We start from the raw sequence: 26,072 nt of genomic DNA on the forward strand, positions 1-26,072 counted from the left end.
ATATATAAACCTCTGTGTTACATAGATTAGCACTACATAGTACAATGAGAACCCATTTGTGAAGGGCAGAACAAAGTTCAGAATGGTGTTTTCAGGAGAACATTTCTGAACCTATCTATCTTTAAGGTTAATGCAGACAAAGGTACAGATTCCTACAAAAACGGGAATTTGGGTGTAAAGTGAGCAGAAGTATTTCATGAATAACTAATCTAATGCAAGAAAATGCAAACCTTGGTCAAAGATTTTATTTTTTCCAAGATTTGGGTTCGTCGTTTCGTGGATTTTCCAGTAAGTATTGAACTCTCTCTTCAGCCATTCTGTCTAAATAAAAGTCTCTATCCACATTCTTGCTGCCTATTTTCATGAAACTCACAGAAATACAATGTCTGTGAGCCTATTCCTCTCTATCACATGGCTGAATTTGGCCAGTGGTCTTAAAATTTACTGTGGTGGGGAAAAAGAAACAGGAAAACATAATGAAAGCATAGTCGTAAAAGTCTCGTTTCCTTCTAGGGATAGGGGGAATTTGCAGCTGATGAATTTAGCAAGTGTTTCTTTCCAGGATTAATAGAAGAGAAAATACATTGTAAAGGCCCTACAGAAAATTAGAAGTCTGTTTACCATCTGCATGTTTTACTACTGTCCTCTAAAATGTAATGGGGTTTCTGCTTTTCTTGGCTTTATTCTGTTTCCTGGAAAATAGAATAATGTTAAGAAAATGAACACTGAGGTTTCCTTGTCAAGGGTCTGTTTCAAAGGAAAGAGCTAAAAGGCCCTAACAGCCAGTATATTCAGTGTTTCCCAAATCACCCTATTAATCTGTGATTAGAAAATATTGACTTACTCAGTCTCGCTGTAGGGCAGAGGTAATAACCGGAAGACGCTTTCAGGTTGTTTCCAGCCTCGTATGTTCATAGCCTATTCACGCTCACTTACTAGTTATTCTCCTGAATGGTATTTAACCACTCAGCCAATTTAGGCTAAGATTTTGTCTGTTTATAATTAGAGCTAGGTTTCTGTCATTCCAGAACTAGTGAAATTAGCAATAGATGCAAACTTGATCTATATTAGCTGCCGCATTTCTTTTCATTAGTTATATTTTCAAAAAACATGCTCACCCCCTATCCATTTAATGGATATGTTGCCAGAGAAAACACTCTGAAGGAATTCAGCTTCTAAAAATGTTGACGTAGCAGGCAGCCCTGACCCAACTGTCACGATTTTGAAGACAGACGTTGACTCCCATGCCCTTTATTCTGCTCTGCGTCACTGACCACTAGAACTGTTTTTACAAGGTTAGGTTGAAGGGGTTGCAATTTCAGCTGCCTTATCCATTGCCATGCAAGTTATTCAGCATCTGGGCTGCACACTCTGGAGAACGCAGGTGTCCAAAGAAGAACCAAACTCCTGTAAGAATGCAGAGAGAGCATGAATGTCAGCGCACTACACAAAGACAGACACGGCTTCTTTAAATGGAAGAGCTTCTGGGAGGAAAGACGGGTGTATTGCTTACAAGTTACAAGTAAATTATGTATCATCATGGCATCAGCTCTGTGGGGAATCTGGAGACCTCCAGCCCGCACTGCTACTGCCTCTAGACACTTCTGTTCATTTTGACATTAAATACCATCAGAATTTATCATCTCCAGCTGAGCTTTCCATGAGCAGGGAACACAGGATGGGGCTTCACATACCAAGCTATAAATTCATAATAAGTGACCTTTATTGAGAGCATGTCAGGAGTTAAATCCACCATAAAAGGGGATTTCCTTTAAATGCTAAGTGTGTACAGCGACATTTCCCCACCAGAGAATGAACTAGAGGGGATTTAAACATTAAGCACTCACCTACTGAACAATGCTGCTGCAGAATCTTTACATTTCAAGTTGCTTTTTCCAAAACATTCCACGTACAATTTTTACCAGCCTGCTGTCAGGAATTTGCACAATGTCTTACAAAAACCACAGAAGAACCCCATCCAGAGCCACAAAGTGCTTGATATGATCCAAAGCTCAATGCATTCAATCAGAACAACAGATGGGGCAAGAATTGAATTTCAAGGGAAAAGGACATTACTGGAATGGAATTTTGTACTAAAATGGAGAATGACTCCAGGACACACACAGGGAATCCGTTCTGGGGAGGAGAAGATGAGAGGAGACAGCTCTGAACTCAGCAGCAAGGAGCCTGCTGGAAGGAGAGAAGAGACAGACGGAAGGAAAGGGGAGGGCTCCACGGTCTCCAGGAGACAAACTGGAAAAAAGTCCAAGGAGTGAGGGTGTGGTTTGAAAAACAAGCAATACGATTTCAAACTGGATCCTGAAGCAAACAGGGCAGTCAGTAAGGAGCTTGAGATGCATGAAATGTAAATTTTCTTTGTGAGAACCAAGTCAGAACTTTTGGAGCTGCAGTGATGCTCTGTCTTTGCTGCACCACCACACCTTCATGCTGTGTGCCTAAGATCAGCATTGACACCCAGGCTGCTCCAGCCAGCTTGTGGCTGGAAACAGATGTGGATCAAACCTTCTACATTCATTGCTGTGCCACGTGCCTCGGTTCTCCAGCAGTTCATGGCTGGTCAGCAGAATGGACATGCAGGTCCAACCTGCAGACTCCCTGTTGCTTGAGGCTTTATTTGTTCGCAGCTCATAGGCTCTGCTGTCAACGAGCAGGCACTCTCTCATCTAGGCCACAACATGTGCAAGTGCCATTTTATTTCTTTACTCAAAACAGTAGAGTGGCCAAGCTTTTGCAAATGGAGCACTGCTGTAATTAAACTGTGATTTGAACTGATGTTGTGGAGCAAGACTCTGAAGCAAACACTTAAGAGAAAAGCATACTGCTTTTCCAGTGACACTTCTTTGGCTGATTCTGTGGGAAGAAGACTAGGAACATGCACTATACGTGGAACATTTTTCCATTTAAATAACAGCCCTTCCAAGTCAAGAATGTAGCTCTTCTCAGGGCTGTTCCCAAAGACTGAAAAGGAGCATCAGGCTGCCATCCATAAGAGGAGCCAGAAAACCAAACCTCTGGAGGAGAGCAAGCTCTGAAAAAAAACCAGAAACATTTACTAGAAGCTTTTCCATTTGTGCTGTTAAAGGATTGCTAGGGATTATACCCTCATCAGCTCTTAAGTGCTGTGGTTCTGCCGTTATGAAGGCGCAAGTAAGAAGGAGTTACTTAGTCTGAGGGGTACTACTAGAGCAAACACGTAGAGACTTGAGACCCTTTATATTTCTCTTTTATAGACTATAAACTGTAGAAGAAATGCCTAAATAAGGCCAGTAGTGCCTTTCAGTTGAGAGATCCCAAACTAGAAACAGAAAACAAGGTTAGAAGACTCAGCTAAATCATCCACACGCCCAACCAGCCGTACAAAGGTCAAGATACTTAACTATGGAAGCTCAGCTAGTTGCTAAGTGGAGAAAAAATGGCAAAATACTTTCCCTATTTTTTGATTTGTGTCAAAATTTCAAACTTTCAAAACAAATAATTAGTATGAACTAATTAGTATGAACTAGTATGAACTAATATGAATTAGTATGAATTCGTATGAACTAATTAGTATGAACTAATTCTTTGGAGATGATCAGGCTGCAAATAATCTAGCCCCTGTGATCAGCAAAGCAAGGTGTTATAAAAAACAGATATTTAAACACAACAGTATAAAGAAGGTACAAACAAAGAGGAAGACATCAGCGTGCCAAAAACATGTATGCAAAGTAAGATGCCTATTCTACTACAGAAAGGAGGGAGTGTTGCAATTAGCAGGCTTTGGCGAGCTAGGTGTGGGCAGGAAGCAGTTTTATTAAGACTGGATTGAAGAAATAGAGCAGACCCTTCATTCTAACTACACTTTGAAAGAGCCTTGACTCCCTTAGCCAGTGATTCCTCTTGTACATGTCCGCAGTTCAGCATCAAATTATTAAGAGTGACTGCACACAGGAAACAGTGATTTTGTAATCCTTGCTAATAACAGTATCTCAGAAAAAAACTGTTGCTGCCGTCCTTTGTCACGGTGTTCTTTAAAATACAAATGTAACATAAAAATATACATCCTATAACTAAGCACATTACTTAGAGGTCCTACTTCATTTATGAAATAGATGACAAAAGCCTATGGCTCAGTTGTTGGTTTTGTTTGTTTGTTTGTTTGTTTTTAAACAGAGCTTGTTAGCTATAAAATTTGAGAGCAAAAGGTATGACTGGAGCTCTAGATAAAAATAATTAGCGTCCATAAAGTGATTGTGAGGGAGTGCAGTTGGATGGAGGCAAATACAGAACGTGTTTACTGTACCAAAATGGATTGGTGACAGATCACGTCCTGATGTCACACTGATGATCTTGTTTCTACAGCACATTTGACTTGCCTTTGTTTAGGAACTGATAGAGCTAACGCACTGTAAATAAACTGCTATCAACAAACCAATGGTGTAGATGCAACTCAACCCCCTCCTGAGACCACATAGAGAAAAAAACACCTTCTCTACCTTGGCTCCATTTTTCCTTGCTTTTGAAAGCACAGCCCTTGGTGCCTAAGGGGATACAGACCCCAGATTTCTTGAGGAATGTAGCAGTAGCAGCACCTCAGTCTCAGCTCCTTCTGCCACCATCTAAGGGATTTCCTTGGTCCATCTGGAGACCTTCAGGTCTCCCACACATGGCAAAAGGGTCCCCATGGCTGCAGCCAGCGATTGTGCGCTCCAGGAGAAACCAATGTGTCTCGGCATTGCCATGCCTGTGATTCCTTTGGAAACCTAACCCAGTTTTGGTAATTCCCAGCTCCGTGCACTGAAATGAATGAGGTTAAAATAAAATGAATGAGGTTTTAAATTGCAATATCTTTGGAATTGTTTTAATCTGCCTTCTGGTTTTGAGTCTTCAGGGGTCCCTTGTTCAGTTTTTCTTTGCAACCCACAGCATGAGAAACTCATTTTTAAAAAAATAAATCAGAGATTGTCCCATAATTTCATGTTTCGCAGAGCTGGGCTCTCTGGGAAAATGTAAATAACACCATGCTCAGGGTAAAAGCTAGCAACACAGTAGCAATCAGTTTTCATCTCGAAGGATAAAACCCAATTACTGTAATTTCAGAGGAGCACAACACCAGGAACGTTACCTACATCTTCCCCACCTGACACCAGTGGGCTAACTGGGAGCGAGGCTCTAAAAAAAAAAGAAAAGAAAAGAAAATGTGCTGAAACACCTCAGTGTTGGACCCTTCGCGTCGTTACTCGATCCCTTTCCCATCTGCGACGCCGACTGTCGGGGGAGGGCTCCGCATTTCCCTTCGGAAGCCCCACAGGACCGGGGGGGCTTTGCCTTTGCCAACCCACCTGCGAGCATCCTCGCCCCCGGGGACCCTCCGCCGGCACCCCCAGAGGCCGCGGGGCAGCTTTGGGGGCCGCAGCCTGGGAACCCCCCCTCGGAGGGGCTCCGTGCGGCCGGGGGGTGGAAAAAAGGGGCCGGGGGGGGGGTCCGTGAGGGGATCGCGAGGGGAGCGTGAGGGGAGCGTGAGGCGGCCGCGGCGCCCACCCGCTGTGGGGAGCGGAGGGGGGGGCGCGTCACGTGGCCCCGTGTGGCAGCTGCGGAAGGATACCTGGCCGCGGAGAGACGAACGAGGGGGGGTGAGGGGGAAGCCCCCTCCCCTAGGAGCTGCCTCAGCGGCTCCGCCACCCGGCGGGAGCCCGGTGGTAACGGAGAGCGGCGAGGCGTCGAGGACGCGGGGGTGGGCTGAGGGCTGGGCGGGCGAGCAGGTCGAGGGGGGGAGAGAGAGAGAGAAAGAGGAGGCGGCGCCGGGAGAAGGGACTATTTACTCGAGGAGCCCCTGGCAGGCTGGTGAGGGGCGGAGTGATCCCGGGCCGCGGTGAGCGGCCCCGAGCTGAGGCAGAAAAGGAGAGGCGAGCCCGCCGGGCCGCCGGCCCCGCCAGGGCACTGCGCCTGCGCCGCCTCCCCCTCCCCTCTCCTCCCTCTCCCTTCTCCCCTCCCCGCCGCCCTGTGAGGGGTGCCGCGGCGCCCGCCCGCCCTGCCGCCACCACCGGCCCCTCACCCCCTGCGCCCCTCACCCCCCGCCCCGGCGGGGAGCTCGCCCCCAGCCATGGCCCAGATCCTGCCCATTCGCTTCCAGGAGCATTTCCAGGTGAGCGCGGGGAGGGGGCGGCGGAGGGGGCAACCCCCCCCCCCCCCCAGGCTGGGTCCCGCCCTGCCCCTCAGAAGTGAGGGGGGGGGGGGGGGGGGGCGCTGTGAGGGGCCGGGCGGTGCTGAGGGGAGCCCCGGGGGGGGGGCTGCGGGGCTCTGCCGCCTCCCCTCAGCGCCCGGCTGCGGCGTGCGGGGCGGCCGCGATTTGTGCAGAGTCACCGGGGGACGGAGCTGGGGGGAGCAGGGCCTCGGGGGGGCTCCTCAGCCCCGGGGGGGGGCCGCATCCAGCTCGGGGCCGCGCTGCGCTCCCCAGCGGCCGCCGGGCAGTGGGGTGCCGGGGACCCCCTGGGTGGCTGCGGGGAGGAGGAGGGGGGCGGTGAGGGGGGGGCTGCGAGGAACCGCCCGGGGTAGCAGCCGCACGGCCTCCCTGCTGAGCACAGCGATGGGAGATGGAGAGGGAAAGTGGCTGGAAAGGACGCGGCCGTGCTGGGGGCAGCCGCTGGGAAGCGCAGTGCACGGGGGGGGGGGCGCAGCCGGAGCTGTCCGCGGGTCCCCGTGGCGAGGGAGGGCTGGGGGGGGGCCGGTAGCCCCCCAGCCGAACGTGCAGTCGGAGACAGGAATTAAAGGAATTCGCTAAATGAATGAGAGCACAGGAAGTGGACTTGGCAAGTCATCCCTGCTGTCTCCGCACCGCCCCTGGCTGTCAAACCAGGCATCCATTTCCAAACGGGCACGGGGGGCTCGGTGCCACCGCAGCACGGGGGGATGGCTACGGCCAGGTCCAGCTCCTCTGGGGAAGGGGCTCTGGTTGAATGTGGGAGCTGTCTTGGCCTTTCTGTAATGAGACCAAGCCTGGGAAAACAATGATAGGGCGAGCGAGTTCCAGAAATATCTAATCTGTGCCAGAGGGAGCGCACACCTGTCTCCCCAGAGCTCTCCCAAGTCAAGAGAGTTTCACATAGGGGAGAGCTAGGCTGTATCTTCCCCTTCCCCCAGCAGCATCCATGGAATAGCAGCGATTGTAGTAACACAAGATTAATTCATGAGAGTGACTGTGCAGCAGTCTGAGTGAGAAAGTTGGGATCAAAGCATTTCTGGTGTCAGGCTCTCCTTAGGGAAGAGGCATCTCGTTCTCACAACTTAAAGCTCGCAAATGTAACCCGTCCTGCTGGTTGTGTTTGGCCTGTACAGTAATGATGGGAGAGCATCATACCTAATAAGTGTGCTGCTTTGCATATTAAATGAATGTTTCTGTGAGGGTTAGTTCTGTGTCTTGCAACACTGCCAATATTAGCGCTGTAATACTTCTGTTTTGGGTGGGGGGCTAGCAACATCCCAAGGGAGCTGTACTGAAGTCACATTCTATTTTTTGCTGCCACCTGCTTTTGCTCCTAAAGAATTTGATCTTACTGGATGGATGAAACCTCTGCTTAAGGGATTTTTCCCCCAGCATGGAAGCTGTGTGAGGACCCCTGCCACCAGTGTTTGGGACCAAATTGTTCTTCAGGATTCACTCTTCCTCATTCCCCCTGCTGCCCCCCCGGAGAGCAGTAGCTCCAAAGCAGTGCTCTGCGGATGGGGAACTGAGATTAGTAGCTGGGAACAGGAATGCAGTCAGCCTCCTTGGTGTTGCTTCTGCATTTGTCTCTACATGGCAGGAGAAATGGGGAGGGAGATCAGAAGGAATGTGGGAACTGGTAGTGTTTGCTCTGGCTGGATATCTGAAGTATGGTTTTATCAGCTCTAACTTCTTATTATGTTGTAAACATCTCGACTTGCTGCTTATCGTTGGCTGATAGGGAATTTTCCTTATGAAAGGACTAGGCCTTCACTCCTGTTCGTAATGTTTCATTATAATCCATGTTTGCATTTATCAGCTTAATCTTTCTTTTTTCCAGCTTGTAGCCAAGCCACTTCCTTGGAAGCAGTTAAATTGCTATATTTAAAGGAGTAGTATGACAGATCTACTGCACTGATCTATGATGTTAAATAAAAAAAAAAATTTATAATTGTGCTGTGTGTCAGTGGTCCTGTATCGAGTCTTTCTAACCTTAAGTCAAACTGTGTACTGTTTTTATCTATTTTAATTAAATATGGCTTTAAGAAGAATAGCTTTTAACTCAATTCCAAATACAGCTTGTTGCTGATGGAACAGTATTTCACTTATCCTTAAAGTCTCCCCTGTACTTCACTGCATGGAGAAATGAAGGATGCAGAAAGCGTTCTTCAGGGAAGCTAAACATAAGTTGTAGTGCTGAATACAGAATTCTTCTCTCCTACTCTCTAGTGGGAAGTGGATAAATGATGATGTGAACTGAAGCAGTGATCTTGGTCCACGTAAAATTGGAGGAGTGCTAGGAATCAGACTGTTTACATTCCTTGTGAAGCTCACTTTGCTTTATGTTGATCATTCTTCTGACTGAACTGTAACTTCCAGCTTGTGCAGGAAAAATGACTGTCAGTCACAGTGCACATTAAATCCCAAATTGCTAGAGCTTGTACATTCACCTCTGGTGTGAGCATATGAGCTGTAAGAGGGAGAGCAGCTGCAGTTAAATAAAGATACCCAGGTACTGGTGGGGCAATACGCAAGCTGAGAATGAACTCATCTGTTTTACTCTTTCTTAAGGTCCACTTAGTGCAATCAAACTATATAGTTTTTATTTGTGAACTCTTCACAAATCCATGAAGAACCAGCATTTTGCTCATCCTTCCCACAGAGGTTATCATAATTAACTTAAGTAATACAGCAAGGGATGGGAATAAACAAAGGGCTTGTTTTTACCTCTGATAGTCAACCAGCTGCAGCTTCTGTTGGAGCAGTGAATTATAAATTTACCAGATTGAACTCTTTCAGTGGGATTATAGTTTACTACCTTTTTCTTTCTGTAGTCATAGGTTTGTTCTTAAAAGCTTGCCTTCATCCCCTTGTGAGCTTCTTTCAGTTCTCACTAGCAGAAATCTCTGCTAGCCTGTGCAGAAGACATTGGTTATGACAACTCTGAGGTTTCTAGGTTGGGAGCTTTGTCCCACAGATTTACGGATATATGGACCTGTACGCAGGCTTCTGCTTTCTGCTGACTAACTAATAAAGGCTTTTAAACACAAACAACTGAAAAAGAAAAAAATTGTGCATGATTTATGCCTTTGATGTGTAAGTTTTATGCATCTTGGTGCAGCACTGAGAAGTTAAAAGTATCTGGGTCTTAAACATAAAAGGATGTAGGCTTCTGGACAAAACCACTTTTTTTGAATAGCCTGAGATGTCATCTTAAGAATTACTATCTGTTGTGCAATAGGCATGACTGAGCTGAACTGTAATGGATTTCAGAAGTTTGCTTTGGCTAGGCATGTGGGTGTAAAAGCACTCGGGATGTTTTCAAGCTGCAAATGACTTTCTTGGACTTGTATTCAAAAGGTAGGGCTAAATATCATGACTTGATTTGGCTGTTTAGTGTAGAAGAGACCACATTTGTTCATATTTGGGTTGAAAAGTGCCCTACATGTTGTGGAGAGGCTTACTGAACGGATCTAGTTGTCATCACTGACACACAGGAACAGGGTTTTGTGTTGGGAGTAACCAACATTTAAAATGGAAGTGTTGAAAACCTAAAACCTGTGATCCCGTGGTCTTGCATATTTCAGTTCTTGTGTGTCCTTAATGTCCCTTGCCTGTCAAGATTGGAACAACTGTAGCAGGAGCCACAGTGGGAGTGGGGAGGGGATGTCCAACAACTGTGTGTGTGATTCTTACTGGGCATGTGATTAAAACTTTATACAGCCACACAAGTGAAATAAAGTGTTCTGAGAAACTATTACTGCGTTCCTGGTTTGTATAATGCTTTAAATGATGCATGTTCTTACTGTTCTAGCAGGCAGTGTTTAATATCTAGATATCTATAGCTTCTGTCCAATCTTAAATTCCCCAGGTCATTTAAAGTCCAGGACTTAACTGATGATACAACCTAAATATTTGGGTGTCAGCTGTATTTCCCATCAGAGAAATGGACTTTGTTTGAAGACTCTGTACTGGTGTCTGCGTTGGTCTCTGCTCAGTCTGAATGTCTGCACTTCTACAAAAAGAACTGTATTAGAAAGCCCAACATTTAGAACTCATGTAAAAGCATCAGTAAATAGGGATGAGGAAAGATTACTAAATTTCAGATTAATAGTGATTTCATCCTAAGTGTAGGATTTAAATAATACACCTCAGGTTAATTTTTACCATGTCAGAAGTTCTCAGTATCTAAGATGCTTAAAAATACATTTGGTAGGCAGTGATCTAATCCAGCCTGCAGTAATACTAGATATCTGCATAGCAAAAATCCTTATCTGGTTCATTCAGCCTGACAGTGAATATTTTTTTTGTACACGTAGATAACATGCATTAGGGAATAAGAAGGGTAGGGAAGGAGGAATCAGGCTGTTACTTCAGAACAGAGTGCTGTCCCTTCCTCTGGAGTGAGACCTACATGGGTGTGCTTAGTGGAGTTCTCAACTGGATTAGCAAAAGGTAAAGTGGGAGGTAAAATCATCAAGGAGGTGCTCTCCATAATAAATGCCTCTGGAACAACTCTGTAATATCAAGTCCTACTTTTCAGAAGAAAGCAAAACTGGTCTGGGAGTACTGCTTGCGTAAGCAGTATAATAAAAAATGGAAATTCAGTAGCAAGTAGAGGCCTGCTTACTCCTTCACAAAAACTGCAAAAATCTCTAATGTATGTAAGCTTCAGTACTAACATGTGGTGCCTTTACTTCAGGGTTTAAGACATAGAGCTAAATGCATGCTACTACTGTAATAAAGTGTTCTTAGCTCTGTACCTGAGGAAAGGGAGACAGTGTTTTAGGATAATGAAGTCCAGACTGGCCCAGCAGGAAGTCCCACCCAGGCTGGAAGCAGTGCTGGCTAATGATCCTTTACTTGGTTGGAAAGGGAATCTGCTCTTAGGTGTAGTCATAAGGAACGTGCATCTTGCACTGCTTCTGTGGAGTGCGTGTCCTCTGAGGAGGATGCTTCATCCTGCCCTGATGGAAGGAGGAGTCTTCAGTGTTTCCACACTGCTAATGCAGGAAGCTGCTTTTCACTGAAGCCTGCAGTATTTGCATGGCCATCCTTTAGGAAGTACTGCCATTTTGGCTTTAAAAGGTGTGACAGACTTCCGTAATAATGCCAGCAGCAGCAGTCGTGCAGTAGTACTGGCACTTTCTGAGACCTTTGCTAGATGTTGTGCCAGTTAAATCTGGAAGTTACAATACCGGAATTTGATGCAAAATCTTATTTCTCTTAGTGAAGGTACATAAAGGATTATGATTCTCCAACATAGATCAGGTTTTGAAGTGAATAAATTTGGGCTTAAAGCTGAAGATGAAGTAGGCTCACGTCTCCAGGTTCTCACAGGCTGAGGTTCAAGCAGCTTTCTTGGAGAGGATGTCGAGCCGAAGCACAGTAACTGAGAGGGGACATCGGAGAGCCTGCACTTCTACTCCAGTACTCTGAGCTTGGATTAATTAAATCGAGTTAGAAACTTGCCTATGCTGCAGTTAAATCTCTTACAACACTTCACTCTATCAGTGTTTTATAATGGACTATACTTCGGTAGATGGGCTTGGATCATGTCCAGCATTAAAGTGTTCAAGTGTCTGCTTATGTGAACATGTAATTTGTCAGTAAGTGGACATTGTCCAGGCTCAGGCATGTGAGCAAGAGCCTTGTAGCAAAGGGACGATCATTTATTCCTCTTGATCAAGCTCAGATGATGCAGCTACAACTTCTGTGTTTACTGGGTACCAAAACTTTCTGCATTCCTCATGTGTAAATGTTTTTCCTTCCTGACACAGAAGCCTGTAACAGCTGCATGCCCAATGCACTGTTCTGGCAGACCTCTGGGGATGAGCAAACGTCTTTTTATATGTGCATACATTTGGCTTGTGTTGTGCTACTGAAACTTCAGGATGTTGAGATGAGCGGTTACTGAGCTGAAGAGCTCCTCAGCAGAAAACTGAACAGAAAACAGCTCCTGAGGCATCCTGGGCACAGCTCTGACACTGCCTCACTGCTCGCTATCTCACTTAGGTACCCAGTTCATGGTTTGGTGAGTGGCTCTGCAGGAGCTGTAACAAGCCATGATCAGCCAGATCAAAACACACCAAGCAGTCTGTGAGCTGCGTGCCCCTCGCTGCCCAAGCAGTTTACTCTATTGTGCGAGGTACTGAGGGTGTGCATGGAAGGAGCCGAACGACTGGGTGATGCTGATGGGATTTCTATCCTCTCTGCCTGAGGGTAGTCCTTTCTCACTTGCAGTGCACTGAAAAGCAGAGTAGGTTAATCCCTTAAGAAGCTTCAGTGAAGCTGAAGCCTCTGTTCATTTGCTTGGAAATCATTGCTGTGGGGCATGAAGCAGGTGCTTGGGCTTGTCACACTTACCGTGGCACAAAATGCAGCTTACATCCATGCCCAGCTGGGGCGCGCTGCACAGGTAAATCTGATTTACTCCAGACCAACTGAAGCAGATCCTCCTTCACTGGCACCTCTTCTTGTTAATCTGAAATTGGAAGTGTCTGGAAACAAAGTTAACATAGAGGGATGAAAGTAAGAAATATTCCTCTTCTAGGGCATTGACACAGAATGATTTAAAGTTGCATTAACATAGCTACTTTGTATGGTCATGTGTCTGAGCCTAAGTTAGCCTGAGCTGGACTCAGAGGCAAGGTCTGCACTGAAATCCCTGTCTTTGCTGTTAAGCCAAGTGCTGTGGCATGCTGGGCAAGGGAAGATGAAATAATTGATTATTTTAACATATTTTTCTTAGCTTGCACTAGTAAGGATTAAATTCAGAGAAGTCCATTTATAAAAATAGGCCATTGAAAACTGCACTGAGCTATTTGTGTGAATGATTGCACAGCGTTTCCACTAAAGCTTTGAAATAACCTGGAAGCTTTAATGCCAGTGTTCCTAGGAGGCTATGGCAGAAGTGAGAGGCTGGACAGCAGGAAGTAGCTGCAATTCAAAAAAAGCAGATTAAATTTGGTACCGCTGTAATTTAAGAGTTTCTGTCATCTTGGGACAACTTCATAGGGGCTATATCTAGAGGTTTATCTGAAAGAAATCTGAGGTCGTCTGGGGGAGGAAGCAAATACCACCACGATACCCATCGTTTGGCAGCAGAATTCAGGTTTTTCCTTTGTATAGTATTTTGGTTGGTGTGACAGAAGGTAGATTTTACCAAACCATGATAGCTATTAGCTAATAAGAAAAGACTGTCTAAACACGAGCTATGACTGTAATCCAGTGCATTCGAGGTTAATGTGTGCTGCCAGGGAAGTAGTTGGTGCCAGAGTGATCTCAGAGGAAAGAGGTATCTGAGATATTCCAAAACTGAATGAGAACTCCTGGACCTGCCAGTCATGTAGCTTGTTTCCAGGTGAAAATGGGATGGAATTTTATCTTAGTTGGCTTATCCTGTTTTTTAGTTCCAGCAGTACTGTAAAGCTGGAACATGGCGTTCCAGCTTTGCCAAGGTAGACGTGATGAGGTCTCTGCGATTAAGACAGGCCCTGGAGTGATGTATGTTCTTCATCTGTCTGTTGCTCCCTCAGCTTTCTTTTTCCTAATGAGATGATAGGGAGTTGAAGCTTGGGAGGATGTAAAGATAAAGGAGTTAAGGCTGCTTCATTAATTGTGCTATAAATACTATAGATGTTTCAGTTGAATATTTCTGACATCTTAAGGCCCTTCCTTGGAAAGGAACTCGTACTTAACATTGCAACCTTGGTATGTTTGTTAGAATATCTGTTTTAGTGGAGAAGCTGGCATAAAACCTGTAAAGATAAGTGATACTTAACAATTCCTGAACTTATTCTTGTCAATGCAATAGTCCACATTAGGCTATAGTGGTCAGAACACTGATGCTTCCTTAAATGCTATGGGAATGCTACAATACGTAGAGGCTTAAGTTAGACACGTCCTCAAGAGAAGAATAGTAAAGCACACTGTTTCCTCTTTTTAGCTCCAAAATTTGGGCATTAACCCAGCAAACATTGGATTCAGCACCCTAACAATGGAATCTGACAAATTCATCTGCATCAGGGAGAAAGTGGGAGAGCAGGCGCAAGTAGTGATAATTGACATGAGCGACCCAACAACACCCATTAGACGTCCAATTTCTGCTGAAAGTGCCATCATGAATCCAGCCTCTAAAGTAATTGCGCTGAAAGGTGAGTAACCCTTCATTCTTGTAACATGAAACCTACTGTTTAGCTGTGTTACTGCTTATGTATGCTCTTAAGCGTAAGGGCTGTGTAAGCTTTCTAAGAAGAATGTCTATTAGAATAACAAGTCTTGCCTGAACTTGCATGCCGTATTTTGGTAGTGGATTTTTCAGTAATCTTTGGATGATTTGCCTCCAAGTAGGTGTGAGATGCTTGGGCTTGGCACTACAGCCTACAATTTTCACTGAGGACCAGGTGAACGTATGGTATACTTTCCCTTAAAGCAGATGTTCTAAGCATAATGGACACTTATAGACATGAATGGGAGGAGAGTAAGGCCACTCTTTCTCTCTGCTGACCCTTTATTGTAGCTCTGTAGAGCTTACTAGATGCCAACAAATTGTTATAAGGCTGGCCAGTAACTATGTGAGTCTGAACATACAAAAGCATGAAGGTACAATCATGTTAAGTTTGATAACTGAGAACCTGCAGATAGAAGACATCTGTTTATCAGTACGTGTAGCATTGATCTTGGCTTTAAATAACACTGAGCTGAAAGAAATCATTTTTAGTATATCTCTTTTCTTAAATGGGTAACTTCTAGTATTTACGCTCAATAACTGTTTGTTTCTGACTATGTACTTTTCTTTCTGCATCTTATCTAAACAGATGGTGAGTGAACTTTGTCATGACATTTCATGTTCAGTAGTACAGAATGGTCTAATCTCATAAAAAGTACTGAACTTTGAGGTAGCCATTTGACAGTTCACTTCATAGCCATGTAGAGGGGATCTTAATCCTCAACTGGTATTACAGTGAAAGCGTTCTCCATTGGCTTGTTGCTAACCATTTGGCTGCTTTGACTATTGACTGTACCCAGTGGAGAAGTGTGTTCTTAGTTCGTGTGTGTGTATATATATGATGGAAGTACAGTTGATAGACAAAACCAAGTTGCAATACTTTTATGAGAGACCTCTGCTAGCATGTCCTGTGTGCTATTCATTTCTGCCTAAGTGTGGTATTCGGTGTGAAAATGTGTGACAACGTTGCTTAGGGGTCCAAGAAATAACTGTCCTCAGAACTGGTACAAAGCATATAACTTGATGTCTACAATATATGAGTTCCACTGACATGAGGTGAAAACTAATGTGTTAACGTTTGACTTCAGCTGTAACTGTGGTGCACCTGGGGTGCTAATACCTCCTTACCTGGGGTGTGGTTAAAGGTAACGATGAAAAGATCTATTGCAGATCTGTTAGCATTCACTGTCCTTAATCTTGGACCCCTTTTTAACAAACCTTATTGGCAAGGAAAGTGCCTTTCCCTATACTAGGAGAACTTCATCTAACTCTTAAAAGGAAACAGTAGCATCTGTTTTTAAAATTTACCTAACACTTATGAAACAGATTATCATCAGTTATCATACTATCATATATTTTTATTCTTGCCAGTGTTAGACTTGCTCTAAAGGAGTATCATTCTGTCCATGCAGAGTGAATAAGCTTGTCCTCTGAACAGACAAGGCTAAGTGTATGATTTCACATTGACATGCAAAGTTGTGTAGCCAGGTATTCCAAACTTAGAGCTTTTCTTGTATCAATAGTGTAATGGCCAAAGGTTTCGGGGGAGAAGAGAATAAATAGAACTACCTAACCCACACACTGTTGCTACCCAAGATAACCAGTGTAACTACAGTAAACTGCACTGAGGATATGGTTTTAAGTCAGTCTGTTGCACCAGACTTTCCCTGCTGATTGACTGAGGTATTAGTAGTTAAAACTGTTGCGTATTGTGACTGAGTGTGCCGTGATTGGGAGTTGCTCATAATCTGTGGATTATTGAGCAATAAATATACAATCCCACTCCCAAAGAAGAAATGAAATGGTTCTTGAGTTAAAGTCGAAGAGTGCACAATTTCATTTCTGGATTGCATGTGGCATTCTCCTGGTGTACCGAGCTTTATGCATTGTCCTTGTGTCCGTGATTCTCTTGCTTTGCTCTGTACCAAGAGTACTCCCCAGTTGGTGTCAGCGGAGAATGCAGCACTCAAGGGATGCTTCCATTCCTTGTGGAATGGAGAAACTTCATGCTCCAGTGAACTGAAATGTAAACTCTTGTGCTGGTTTTATAAAAACAAATCAAACCCCCAAAAAAACACAATAAAATGTGCTTGCCTGACTACACTTGCAGAGAATAGTCTTAAATATACTGATGAGTCTTTTATATAGGTTTTCCTGGCCAAGATACGAGTCTGGCTTTTTGTCTCAGATCTTGGCCTAAGAAAGCACTCAAGTACATGTAAGATTCAAACTCACTCAACCTTGCTGTTTGTGACTTCATAGTATGTTCCACTCTCTCTTAATCCAGGTAACTGAATTATTGTAGTTTAATTGCAGTTTAGAGCTCTGAACCTTAAACTCATGTAGTCATACTTAAATAATATAGCTTTGGAGCTTGTGGTCCCCACCCACCATCAAGAGCTAGCCAGTTGATGAAGCTTCTTAAGCCATTTCCAGCTGTGACACAGCAGTTCAGTTTATTCTAGACAATAGACAAGCATGAGCTTTTAGCTCATTTTGTTAGTTTTTCGGTTCTTTCTATGTTCTTAAAACTAGGGGCGTCTTGCTTTGTTTTTAGGAAGATTAAGAGCAGTTTCTGTGTGTGCACACTGGTGTTCCTGTTTAGGTGGTGAACTAGAGTCCTTCCAGAACTACTTGTCTGCCTTCTGGATACCAGGTGCTATTCCCACATCAGTCCTTTGATAACACCAGTCTACTGCTGGACAAAATGTCCAACAGAGTAAATACATTATTTCCAACTATCAGTTTACAGCTGATGTTAGGCCTGGGTTTGTTGCATTTGTGTAATACAGTAACTGCAACTGCAGAGGTGGCAAGATGATCAGAAACAGGCTGCTTTCAGTCTCAGGAAAACTAGCAAGCTGTCCAAGGAACTAGCTGATCAGGATAAGAGATCTTTATGCTGTTAATACAGGGAACATAAATGCTGCATGTGGGAATTCTGAAGTGTCTTGCTTTGTCTCTTGGCACTGTTATACAGTAAATTGATCGTATTAGTTTGTTATACTAAAGCCTTACAGAGCAGCCTGAGTTGCATGTTAACTTGGGTTTATTGTCTCTTGGAAATGATTCCACAGTGGCCAGCAGCCTTCATCTATCAAGACTTCCCAGTAGAAGCAACATCTACCAGTGTGACAATCAGAAGTGTTACTAGCAGGGAAAACACTTCAGAAATGTGGATAGAAATAAAGGCATTACAAGCCAATACTCTAGCAGTCTGAGTGGGTGTCTTGTGAACAGAAAACAATATTCCTAGAGCTGAATAGTCTTAGTTGCAGTCAAGCAAAATATTACTGACTTCCTGAAGGGGATGGAATCCCTTATTCTTTGACTAGTCAGCTCATTGGTTCAATTACGTTATTTTTAATAGTCTACCCCTACTTGCTTCTGGTGGTTCAAACAGATGCTAAAGTCAAGCTTAAACTTGCAATATAGTCACCCAAATCATGAAGCAGCACTCTTAACTGGAACTAAAGCTCCAAGCCTTTCTGTAAACTTTCTGACCTTTTTCCTGACCTCTTCAATGGGCAGTTGTTGTACTACTGTTTTACATAGGCCATCCATTTCCCAGTTAAGTGCAGAGCCTGTTCTGCTCCAACAGAAGGACAGAGTGGAAGCTATGGTTCTTGGATAGCTATTTCAAGAGCTGTTGCAAGTCTCTTGCTGTTGGATTCAGTTCAGGTGATCTACAGCAGCTACTGAATTGGCACAAACTGGAGCCATTCTTTCTATTAATTACACTGAATGACATCAGCTAGACAGCTATAAGTTGATACACTAGTGCTGCTACATAAACTAGTTTACTCAAGCTCTGTCTTATATTGTTTTGTTGTTGTTGTTTTTTTAACTACACTTTATAGTAAGTGAAAATATCTATGCCTGTCAGTCATTGGTTGGAATGCCGTGTAAGTGTCCATAACAAGTTTTTTTGCATCAGGGCTGGAGGAGGTTGTGGGTTGGGAGGAGATTTCGTTTGGTACGAGTCAAGTATCAAAGGACACTCTGGTGTGACAGGACACTGACCCTGTCTGTAACATCACTGGAATAGTGGGCTGAAGGATGCTTGTAGGTAGGCAGACTACAGGATGGCTGTCGTAGTAATTGATCTATGATGTTTCTTGGGTTTTGTCATACTAGCTGGGAAAACACTACAGATCTTTAACATTGAGATGAAAAGTAAAATGAAAGCCCACACCATGGCGGAGGAGGTGATCTTCTGGAAATGGATATCTGTGAATACAGTTGCCTTGGTAACAGAGACAGCAGTCTACCACTGGAGCATGGAGGGAGAATCTCAACCCCAAAAGATGTTTGACAGGCATGCTAGTCTTGCAGGCTGCCAAATCATCAATTACAGAACTGATGAACACCAAAAATGGCTGTTGCTGATAGGAATTTCAGCACAGGTAAGTTACTTGTAAATATCGCACTATGAAAATGATCAGGAGAGCCTTGGCCTTACTTAATAGCTGCCGTGGTTTCTTAAGTTTGGTTTCTTCAAAAATGCCTTTTGTGGAGGAATAACCTGACCTTTAATGTGATTGAAGCATTGGAAGAGGGGATGAGAGAGACACTTGTCTCTTTTTAGTTAACTGTCCTAATGGTATTGCATTTGAAATCCTACCTCTAAAAGCTGACCTTTTTTCTCCCCCAGCAAAATCGTGTGGTTGGTGCAATGCAGCTGTACTCAGTTGATAGAAAAGTCTCCCAACCTATTGAGGGCCATGCAGCAGCTTTTGCAGAATTCAAAATAGAGGGAAATGCCAAACCTTCCACCCTCTTTTGTTTTGCTGTGAGGAGTCCTGCAGGGGGCAAGGTAAAGTTTGCAACAATTTGCTTGTTTTGGTATAGCAGAACTCAGTACCAGTAGAACTTAAGTGATCTTGCAGTTCACTGTATGCTGTCTGAAGAACAGCTTGTGGACCTTGTGTACAGCATATTTGGTCAGTATGAAAATGTTTTATTTTAATGGGATAGAAACTCCTGAAAGTGTGAGTTGCTTTCATGAAACTTAAGCATAAGAACAAGCATAGATGCAGTAAGAACTGAGCCCAAGGTATTAGAGCATCAATTTATGCCCAAGTTATGCTTTGTGTATGAAGGGAAGTCATCAAGCAGCCACTTATGTCTAGAATCCAGTACAGAAGAGATTTGATAAGCCTTAGTGCTGTACGTAGGTTGTTTGCATCTAGCTGGTAGTGGGTCTGAGCAGCAGCTGAATGTATTACAATTTCTGAGTGGTCTGTAAAGAGCATTACAAATTCTTATGCTTTCTAGTCTTTTAATGCACAAATTGTTGTTAAATTGACAAGAAGTCTCACTCAAAACTTCTTGAAATAGAAATACACAGTCTGCTTTCATAGAAAACATGTCCTTTAGTTTTTTTCTGATTTTTTTTTTGTTTTGTTTTGTATTATGAAGTTCTAGGGAACTTGTCCTTCGGATAAGTGTCTGGAACACAGCTGCCCAGATTATATTGCTTCGGGATTGGGCAGATATTTAGCAGCCAGCTGTGGCAGACGACTTCAGTAGCTTATCTGAATAGAGGAACTTCTTTAATGTGGTTGGTCTTGCAGGCAGTCTTGTGACATGTACTCTTTTACTTCCTAGCTTCACATAATTGAAGTGGGTCAGCCAGCTACTGGGAATCAGCCATTTGTTAAGAAAGCTGTTGATGTGTTTTTCCCACCTGAGGCACAGACAGACTTTCCTGTGGCAATGCAGGTAATTGTTTGACCAAAACAAAAACCAACTTTATAGCCTGGCACGTAGCTGGTGTCTGTCATAAATAATGTTTTCTATTGTGGCTTCACTGTTATTCCTCCTAACTTTGGAAGGACTGTTAATGGATTTATGGGGAGCAAACTGCACATTAAAACAGAAACTCACACACAAATACATAGGCTGTTCCAGTATTTGTCTGGACATGTCAACTTAAGGTTGTATTAAAAACAAAATACACACACACAAAACCAATAGTGTCTTCTGGTAGAATGTCTCTAATATCAGTCAACCTTATTGCTGAACAGCTAACAAGTGTGACTAGCTTCTGTCTTATTGACAGCAGTCCAAAAGTAACAAGACACCAAGTATTGGACAGTCAGTCAAATAAGCAGTACTGTAACTCATGGGTTCTTGTCTATACTGATAATTCTTGTTAATAGCAGATAATTCTGCATTTTCAGGCTATTGAACTGTCTACTAATGATCAGAGTTCTAGATATGAGTGGTACAGCCCCTGATGTAACTGGGCATGAAAGTGGCATTTCATCTACAGTAGATGTCATAAGGCAAATCGATTGGAGTTTCCTATATTAGCCTACCTCCTGTAGTAGCAGCACAGAAAAGGTACCTTAGGACATTACTGGGAGGTTTTTTAGGGAAATAATATGACTAGTTGCTTTGAAAGACAAAACTTCACTTAGGGTGTCTACAGGACTACACGTTGTACTTGAAAAACAAACTATCTCAGAGCGTGCAACTGCTGACTAGTCTAACAGACCAGCTCCATAAATAATCCAAGAGAAGCCATAATAAACTAAAGGAAACAAAGCAAGCTGTCTTCATGGGAGGACTCATGGATCTCGTTAATAAAACTTTTGAAGACTTGGTCCAAAGTGAAAATATTTCTAAATACCATCTTGGTTTAAAAGTCTCCTTGTTTTTGTGACTTGACAGCTAAACTGGAGTCCTCAGCAGCTGAGCTTGGTTTAGGTTCTGCTGGTGCTTTGGGTAGGCCTTTATGGAAAGGAGTGGAATTATCTTGCTAATATTTTTGAACAGAAACTTGTACTGACATATCTGACTAGAATGCTAGTTATGTCCAATCTATATTCCTTATCCTGGCTCATTAGGATGAGGAGTAGTCCTTTGCTGCAGATGAATCTTAATTTCCCTTCAGCCTCAGTGTTCAGTGGAGCTCTGGCTCCAAATGGCAAGCAAAGCTATTCATTGCTTTGAGTCTGTAATGAAGAAGCCTGAAGCTATATTTGTTCCTAGCATCAGTGCAAAGGCACGTCACTGCAATACTGTCTTGTAACTAGGCTAAAGGCAGCTGTCTTAACTGTTGTAATCTTACTCTTAACTAATGAAAACTCATCTTTTGGCAGATTGGAATTAAGCATGGCGTTATCTACCTGATCACGAAGTATGGTTATATTCACATGTATGACTTGGAGTCTGGAGTTTGCATCTACATGAACCGTATTAGTGCTGACACTATTTTTGTCACAGCTTCTCATGAACCTACCTCAGGCATTATTGGTGTCAACAAAAAAGGACAGGTAACAAATCCATCAATCTGTTTTTGAGTCTTCTAAAGCTCAGATGCGTAACAAACCTAACAAGTGATTTGATGCAACAAACATCATGGAAGGGATCAAGTTACTACTTGATTTCAGTCGTGTCTTAACCTCTCCTAGCACAGGCTGCTTGAGAGGGAGAAACTTGTTTGTGGGTTTTGATTTTATATATATATATATACACACACACATATATATATATACACACACACATATATATATGCATATATATATATATATACATATAGTTATTTTTTAATAACATACCACTTCACTGATAGTCTGCATAGCCATTTGGTTGCTGTATTTTGTGGTAGTTGTGGAAAGGAACAGTAGTTCTCAATTATGCCTTTTGTCCTTTCCAGGTGCTTTCCGTATGTGTTGAGGAAGACAACATAGTGAACTACGCTACAAATGTTCTCCAGAATCCTGATCTGGGTCTGCGCATGGCTATACGTAGTAATCTAGCTGGCGCAGAGGAATTATTTGCCAGAAAGTTCAACACATTGTTTGCTCAAGGAAGCTATGCGGATGCTGCTAAAGTAGCTGCATCTGCACCAAAGGTAAGTAACTCCAAAGGCAAAGGTTAGAAGCCATCAGGATTGCCTTAGCTTAGTTGACTTGCTTAGGTCACCTGCATTTCAGCACTTGACTTTCAAGAGCTAAAGTGCTGCACTACTAGCCTTAGTTTTCTGCCGTTCACTTGCTTGTTCTGTGTAATACATTCTCCTGTATCCGATCAAGGAGCATCTGCCATACTTTTCCAACCATGGGCTTGACTTGCTGTGGGCACTGACTTCTAGCTAGAACATTATTGGCTTGGGTTTGATGATTCCCCACCCTGAAGGGTTAAGAATAGATGCCTCAGTACATAGCTGAACTTAACATCTGGTTTTTGTCTAACACTATTCAGCCTTCAAAAATTAAACATTTCTCTTCTGTATATTGTGCCTCTGCAGGGAATTCTACGTACCAGTGATACAATCAGGAAGTTCCAGAGTGTACCAGCTCAACCTGGGCAGGCTTCTCCCCTGCTCCAGTACTTTGGGATATTGCTTGACCAGGGACAGCTGAACAAGTTTGAGTCTCTAGAGCTCTGTCGCCCTGTTCTGCAGCAAGGCCGCAAGCAGCTTCTGGAGAAGTGGCTGAAGGAAGACAAGGTAGGCTTGATCATTACACTAGCTTAATTCTGTTGCCTTGTAGCAGTTGAGTGTGAACAATTCTTTTGTTGGTACTACATCTCTGAGTTCTTGTGCTTGACAAAATACCACTTCTGTATTCAGCTGGAGTGCTCAGAGGAGTTGGGAGACTTGGTGAAGACAGCTGACCCTACCCTTGCGCTCAGTGTCTATCTTCGTGCCAATGTGCCAAACAAAGTGATACAGTGCTTTGCTGAAACTGGTCAATTCCAGAAAATAGTGCTGTATGCTAAAAAGGTAAATCTGCTTGTCACAAACTGTTAGACTCTATTTTATGTTTAATGTGTACATTCTCAAATTATCTTCCATGAGATAAGTTTAATTTCTCTTACTCAAAACCGATAAGTAGCGAAGATTGAGAAATAGTGGAATTCATGGTGTATGTCTAAGGTTCAACAAAGCAATCCACAAAAGTTAAAATCAGAACTTCCTCAATTATATGAACTATCAAACTGTGGATTAGTTCAAGTTTATTCTAGAAAATAAAGATAAGATTCTTTGTAAATCTATAAGGCAGGTTTTTTTTTTGTTTTGTTTTGGTTTTTTTGTTTGTTTTTTTTTTGTTTTGTTTTGTTTTTTGTATAGAATTACAAAACAATTTACCTGATGTCCACTTGCAAGTTTAGGACCTTGATTGATAATGCGTTAAGATGCTTGTAAAAAGTTGTTTCTAGAAGTTTTCTTACCCAATAAAAAATATACCCTAGTGTAAGTTCAGCTACTTACTAAGTAGGTGAATACTGAATTTTTGTGTCAACATACGGATAATGCTTTTGTCTGTGAATTTCTGGAACGTGGGGGATGGGCATGGCAAGCCTCAGAACAGTTCACAGTGCTTATGCTAAAGATTCTGAAGGCTTAAAAGTGATTTAAAGCCTCCCAGACATGCATGACTCTTTCTGAAATCTCTAGGTTGGCTATACCCCAGACTGGATCTTCTTGCTGAGAAGCGTGATGAGAATCAGCCCTGATCAAGGCCTGCAGTTCTCTCAGATGCTGGTACAGGATGAGGAGCCACTGGCTAACATTAACCAGGTGATGCCTACAACAAGAGTACTGGTCTCTTTCTAGACAGAGGTAATAGCATAGTACCATTCTGGGGACTGGTAAGGCCAGTTCAGGTCTCTAGTTGGCTTGGTCAGAAAAGTGACTTAACTATTCTAGTCAGGTTTGATTACTTTAAAGTCTTTAGAGGCAGGTGTGCTCTCAAGTGCTTGTGGAAGCTTTCTGGATTCTTACAGTAAAGTTGGTAATGAATCTGTCACAGTCTTAGTCAAAACAATGAGCGTTACTGTCAATTTAGAAAGCTCCTACTGTTGGCTCTAATGGAGCAGACGTGAACTCTTCCCATAGCAGAGAAGTTACAGGAAGATGAACAAACAAACCTCAAATGAATGCTGTCTTACAGAGCCTGTTTCTGGTTAAACTGACAAAGAACTAAAGCAACAACTTGCATTATTAAATAACTGAAGCTGCTTAGAAAAAGGAAACTGTCCCAAAAATGGACAAGGGATGGAATTTGCTTACCTTGTGAAAACTGAACAGTGGGTGGCAAAATCTAGCATAACAGGTTAAAGTAACGCACTCCTTGCATTCTAGAGGAAAAAAAAAAGCGTGAAACTTGTCTCTGTCACTATGGTAGTAAACAAAGGAAATGTAGCATGTTAAGCGCTGTGATGAGCTGCCTTTCTAGCCAGGCCGTTAGTATACACAAATAAACATGCACGTTTATGTACAGACCCCTCTTTTCTAACAATCTCAACAGATTGTGGATGTGTTCATGGAGAACAGTCTTATTCAGCAATGCACGTCCTTCCTGTTGGATGCTTTGAAAAATAACCGCCCTGCAGAAGGCCACCTTCAGACTCGGCTGCTGGAAATGAATTTAATTCATGCCCCACAGGTAAGACTCTTAACCTAGTTCCTCCAGAAAGTGAAGAAAAGACATTAGTAGGCTTATACTGATTTTCTACATCTAAAGTTCTTAAAACAGTCTAATGTCTGGTACTGATATCTGTATACAGTTTACCGACATCAAGGACTACTAACAAGTCACTGCTATGTCTTTTCAACAAACTTCAGTTTGAGCTGCTGTGATTCTCTAACAGTCTGAGTATGAAATGAAATGTAATCTCCCAGGTTGCAGATGCCATCCTTGGAAACCAAATGTTTACACACTATGATCGTGCTCATATTGCCCAGCTGTGTGAAAAGGCAGGCTTGCTCCAGCGAGCTTTGGAACACTACACCGATCTCTATGATATTAAACGTGCTGTTGTTCATACTCATCTCTTGAATCCCGAGGTAAGTTTATTGAGCACAGGAAAAAAGATGAAAGCCTGAGCTTCAGTGGGTGAAGTGACCTCTCCTTAGCACTTCTGTAACTGCTAAAATCCCTGAAGCAGCTAGAAGATGTTTTACAAGTACCTAAGCAGCACATGTAACTGTGATTCAAGAACATTTATCCAGTTAATGATTTATTATTGTTAATAATATTAATGCTAATAGTTAATGATTAAACCTTAGCTATACTTTTGATAGCTTGTCTGCCTTCAGTTTCTCAGGTGGGCATTTCAGATCTTATTTCCAACCTGCATTTTTGTTGCAGTTGTAAAGATGATGAGTCTGTTTCTTTTCAAGTCTTTGGTCTTAACACATGAAAGACTTGCCTGGGGTAGAAACTTTGGCTAGTTGTCCTGTTGTGAGAAGTCAAATGAATCCTGTATAAGTTACTCAGTAAAATTTCTCTTTGCAGTGGCTTGTGAACTTCTTTGGCTCTCTCTCTGTTGAAGACTCGGTGGAGTGCTTGCGTGCTATGCTGTCAGCCAACATTAGGCAAAATCTACAGCTTTGTGTGCAGGTTGCTTCTAAGTACCATGAACAGCTTGGCACCCAGTCTCTTGTGGAGCTTTTTGAATCTTTCAAAAGCTATGAAGGTATAGTATTAAAAGGAAGTAGCTTCCTTGGAAGCACTACTCAACTGAAGCTTATAGTAAGGATTGTAGCTTTTATGGGAAAGGTACCTTCACATGGCTGAATCTTGGAATGCATTGATCAAAGTGCTGAGCTCATCACAGTGAATAGCTTTGGGGGTAACTTTGTCTTGAAACTTTCTTAACCCTCTTGAGTAAGTCTCAGAGAGA

The 26,072-nt window shown here is 43.1% G+C and overlaps 1 protein-coding gene across 5 annotated transcripts in view; it reads left to right on the top strand.

Annotated features, from left to right (window-relative positions):
* Positions 1-5,904: 5,904 nt before the first annotated feature.
* The window catches only part of CLTCL1 (clathrin heavy chain like 1), a 36,745-nt gene continuing 16,577 nt past the window's right edge, over positions 5,905-26,072 (top strand). For 4 of the 5 annotated variants that reach the window (XM_084297467.1, XM_084297468.1, XM_084297471.1 and 1 more), the window contains exons 1-13: positions 5,905-6,142; positions 14,148-14,355; positions 18,567-18,835; positions 19,084-19,245; positions 20,040-20,153; positions 21,539-21,712; positions 22,096-22,293; positions 22,690-22,890; positions 23,014-23,166; positions 23,842-23,964; positions 24,695-24,832; positions 25,069-25,233; positions 25,685-25,865. In XM_084297467.1, the coding sequence (XP_084153593.1) occupies positions 6,101-6,142; positions 14,148-14,355; positions 18,567-18,835; positions 19,084-19,245; positions 20,040-20,153; positions 21,539-21,712; positions 22,096-22,293; positions 22,690-22,890; positions 23,014-23,166; positions 23,842-23,964; positions 24,695-24,832; positions 25,069-25,233; positions 25,685-25,865 (2,128 nt within the window). In that variant the 5' untranslated portion in view covers positions 5,905-6,100. The remainder of the gene's footprint in view (positions 6,143-14,147; positions 14,356-18,566; positions 18,836-19,083; positions 19,246-20,039; positions 20,154-21,538; positions 21,713-22,095; positions 22,294-22,689; positions 22,891-23,013; positions 23,167-23,841; positions 23,965-24,694; positions 24,833-25,068; positions 25,234-25,684; positions 25,866-26,072) is intronic. The other variant, XM_084297470.1, reaches the window with a different exon arrangement.

Source organism: Netta rufina (genome assembly GCF_964035555.1).
Source record: "Netta rufina genome assembly, chromosome: 17".
Classification (NCBI taxonomy): Eukaryota; Metazoa; Chordata; class Aves; order Anseriformes; family Anatidae; genus Netta; species Netta rufina.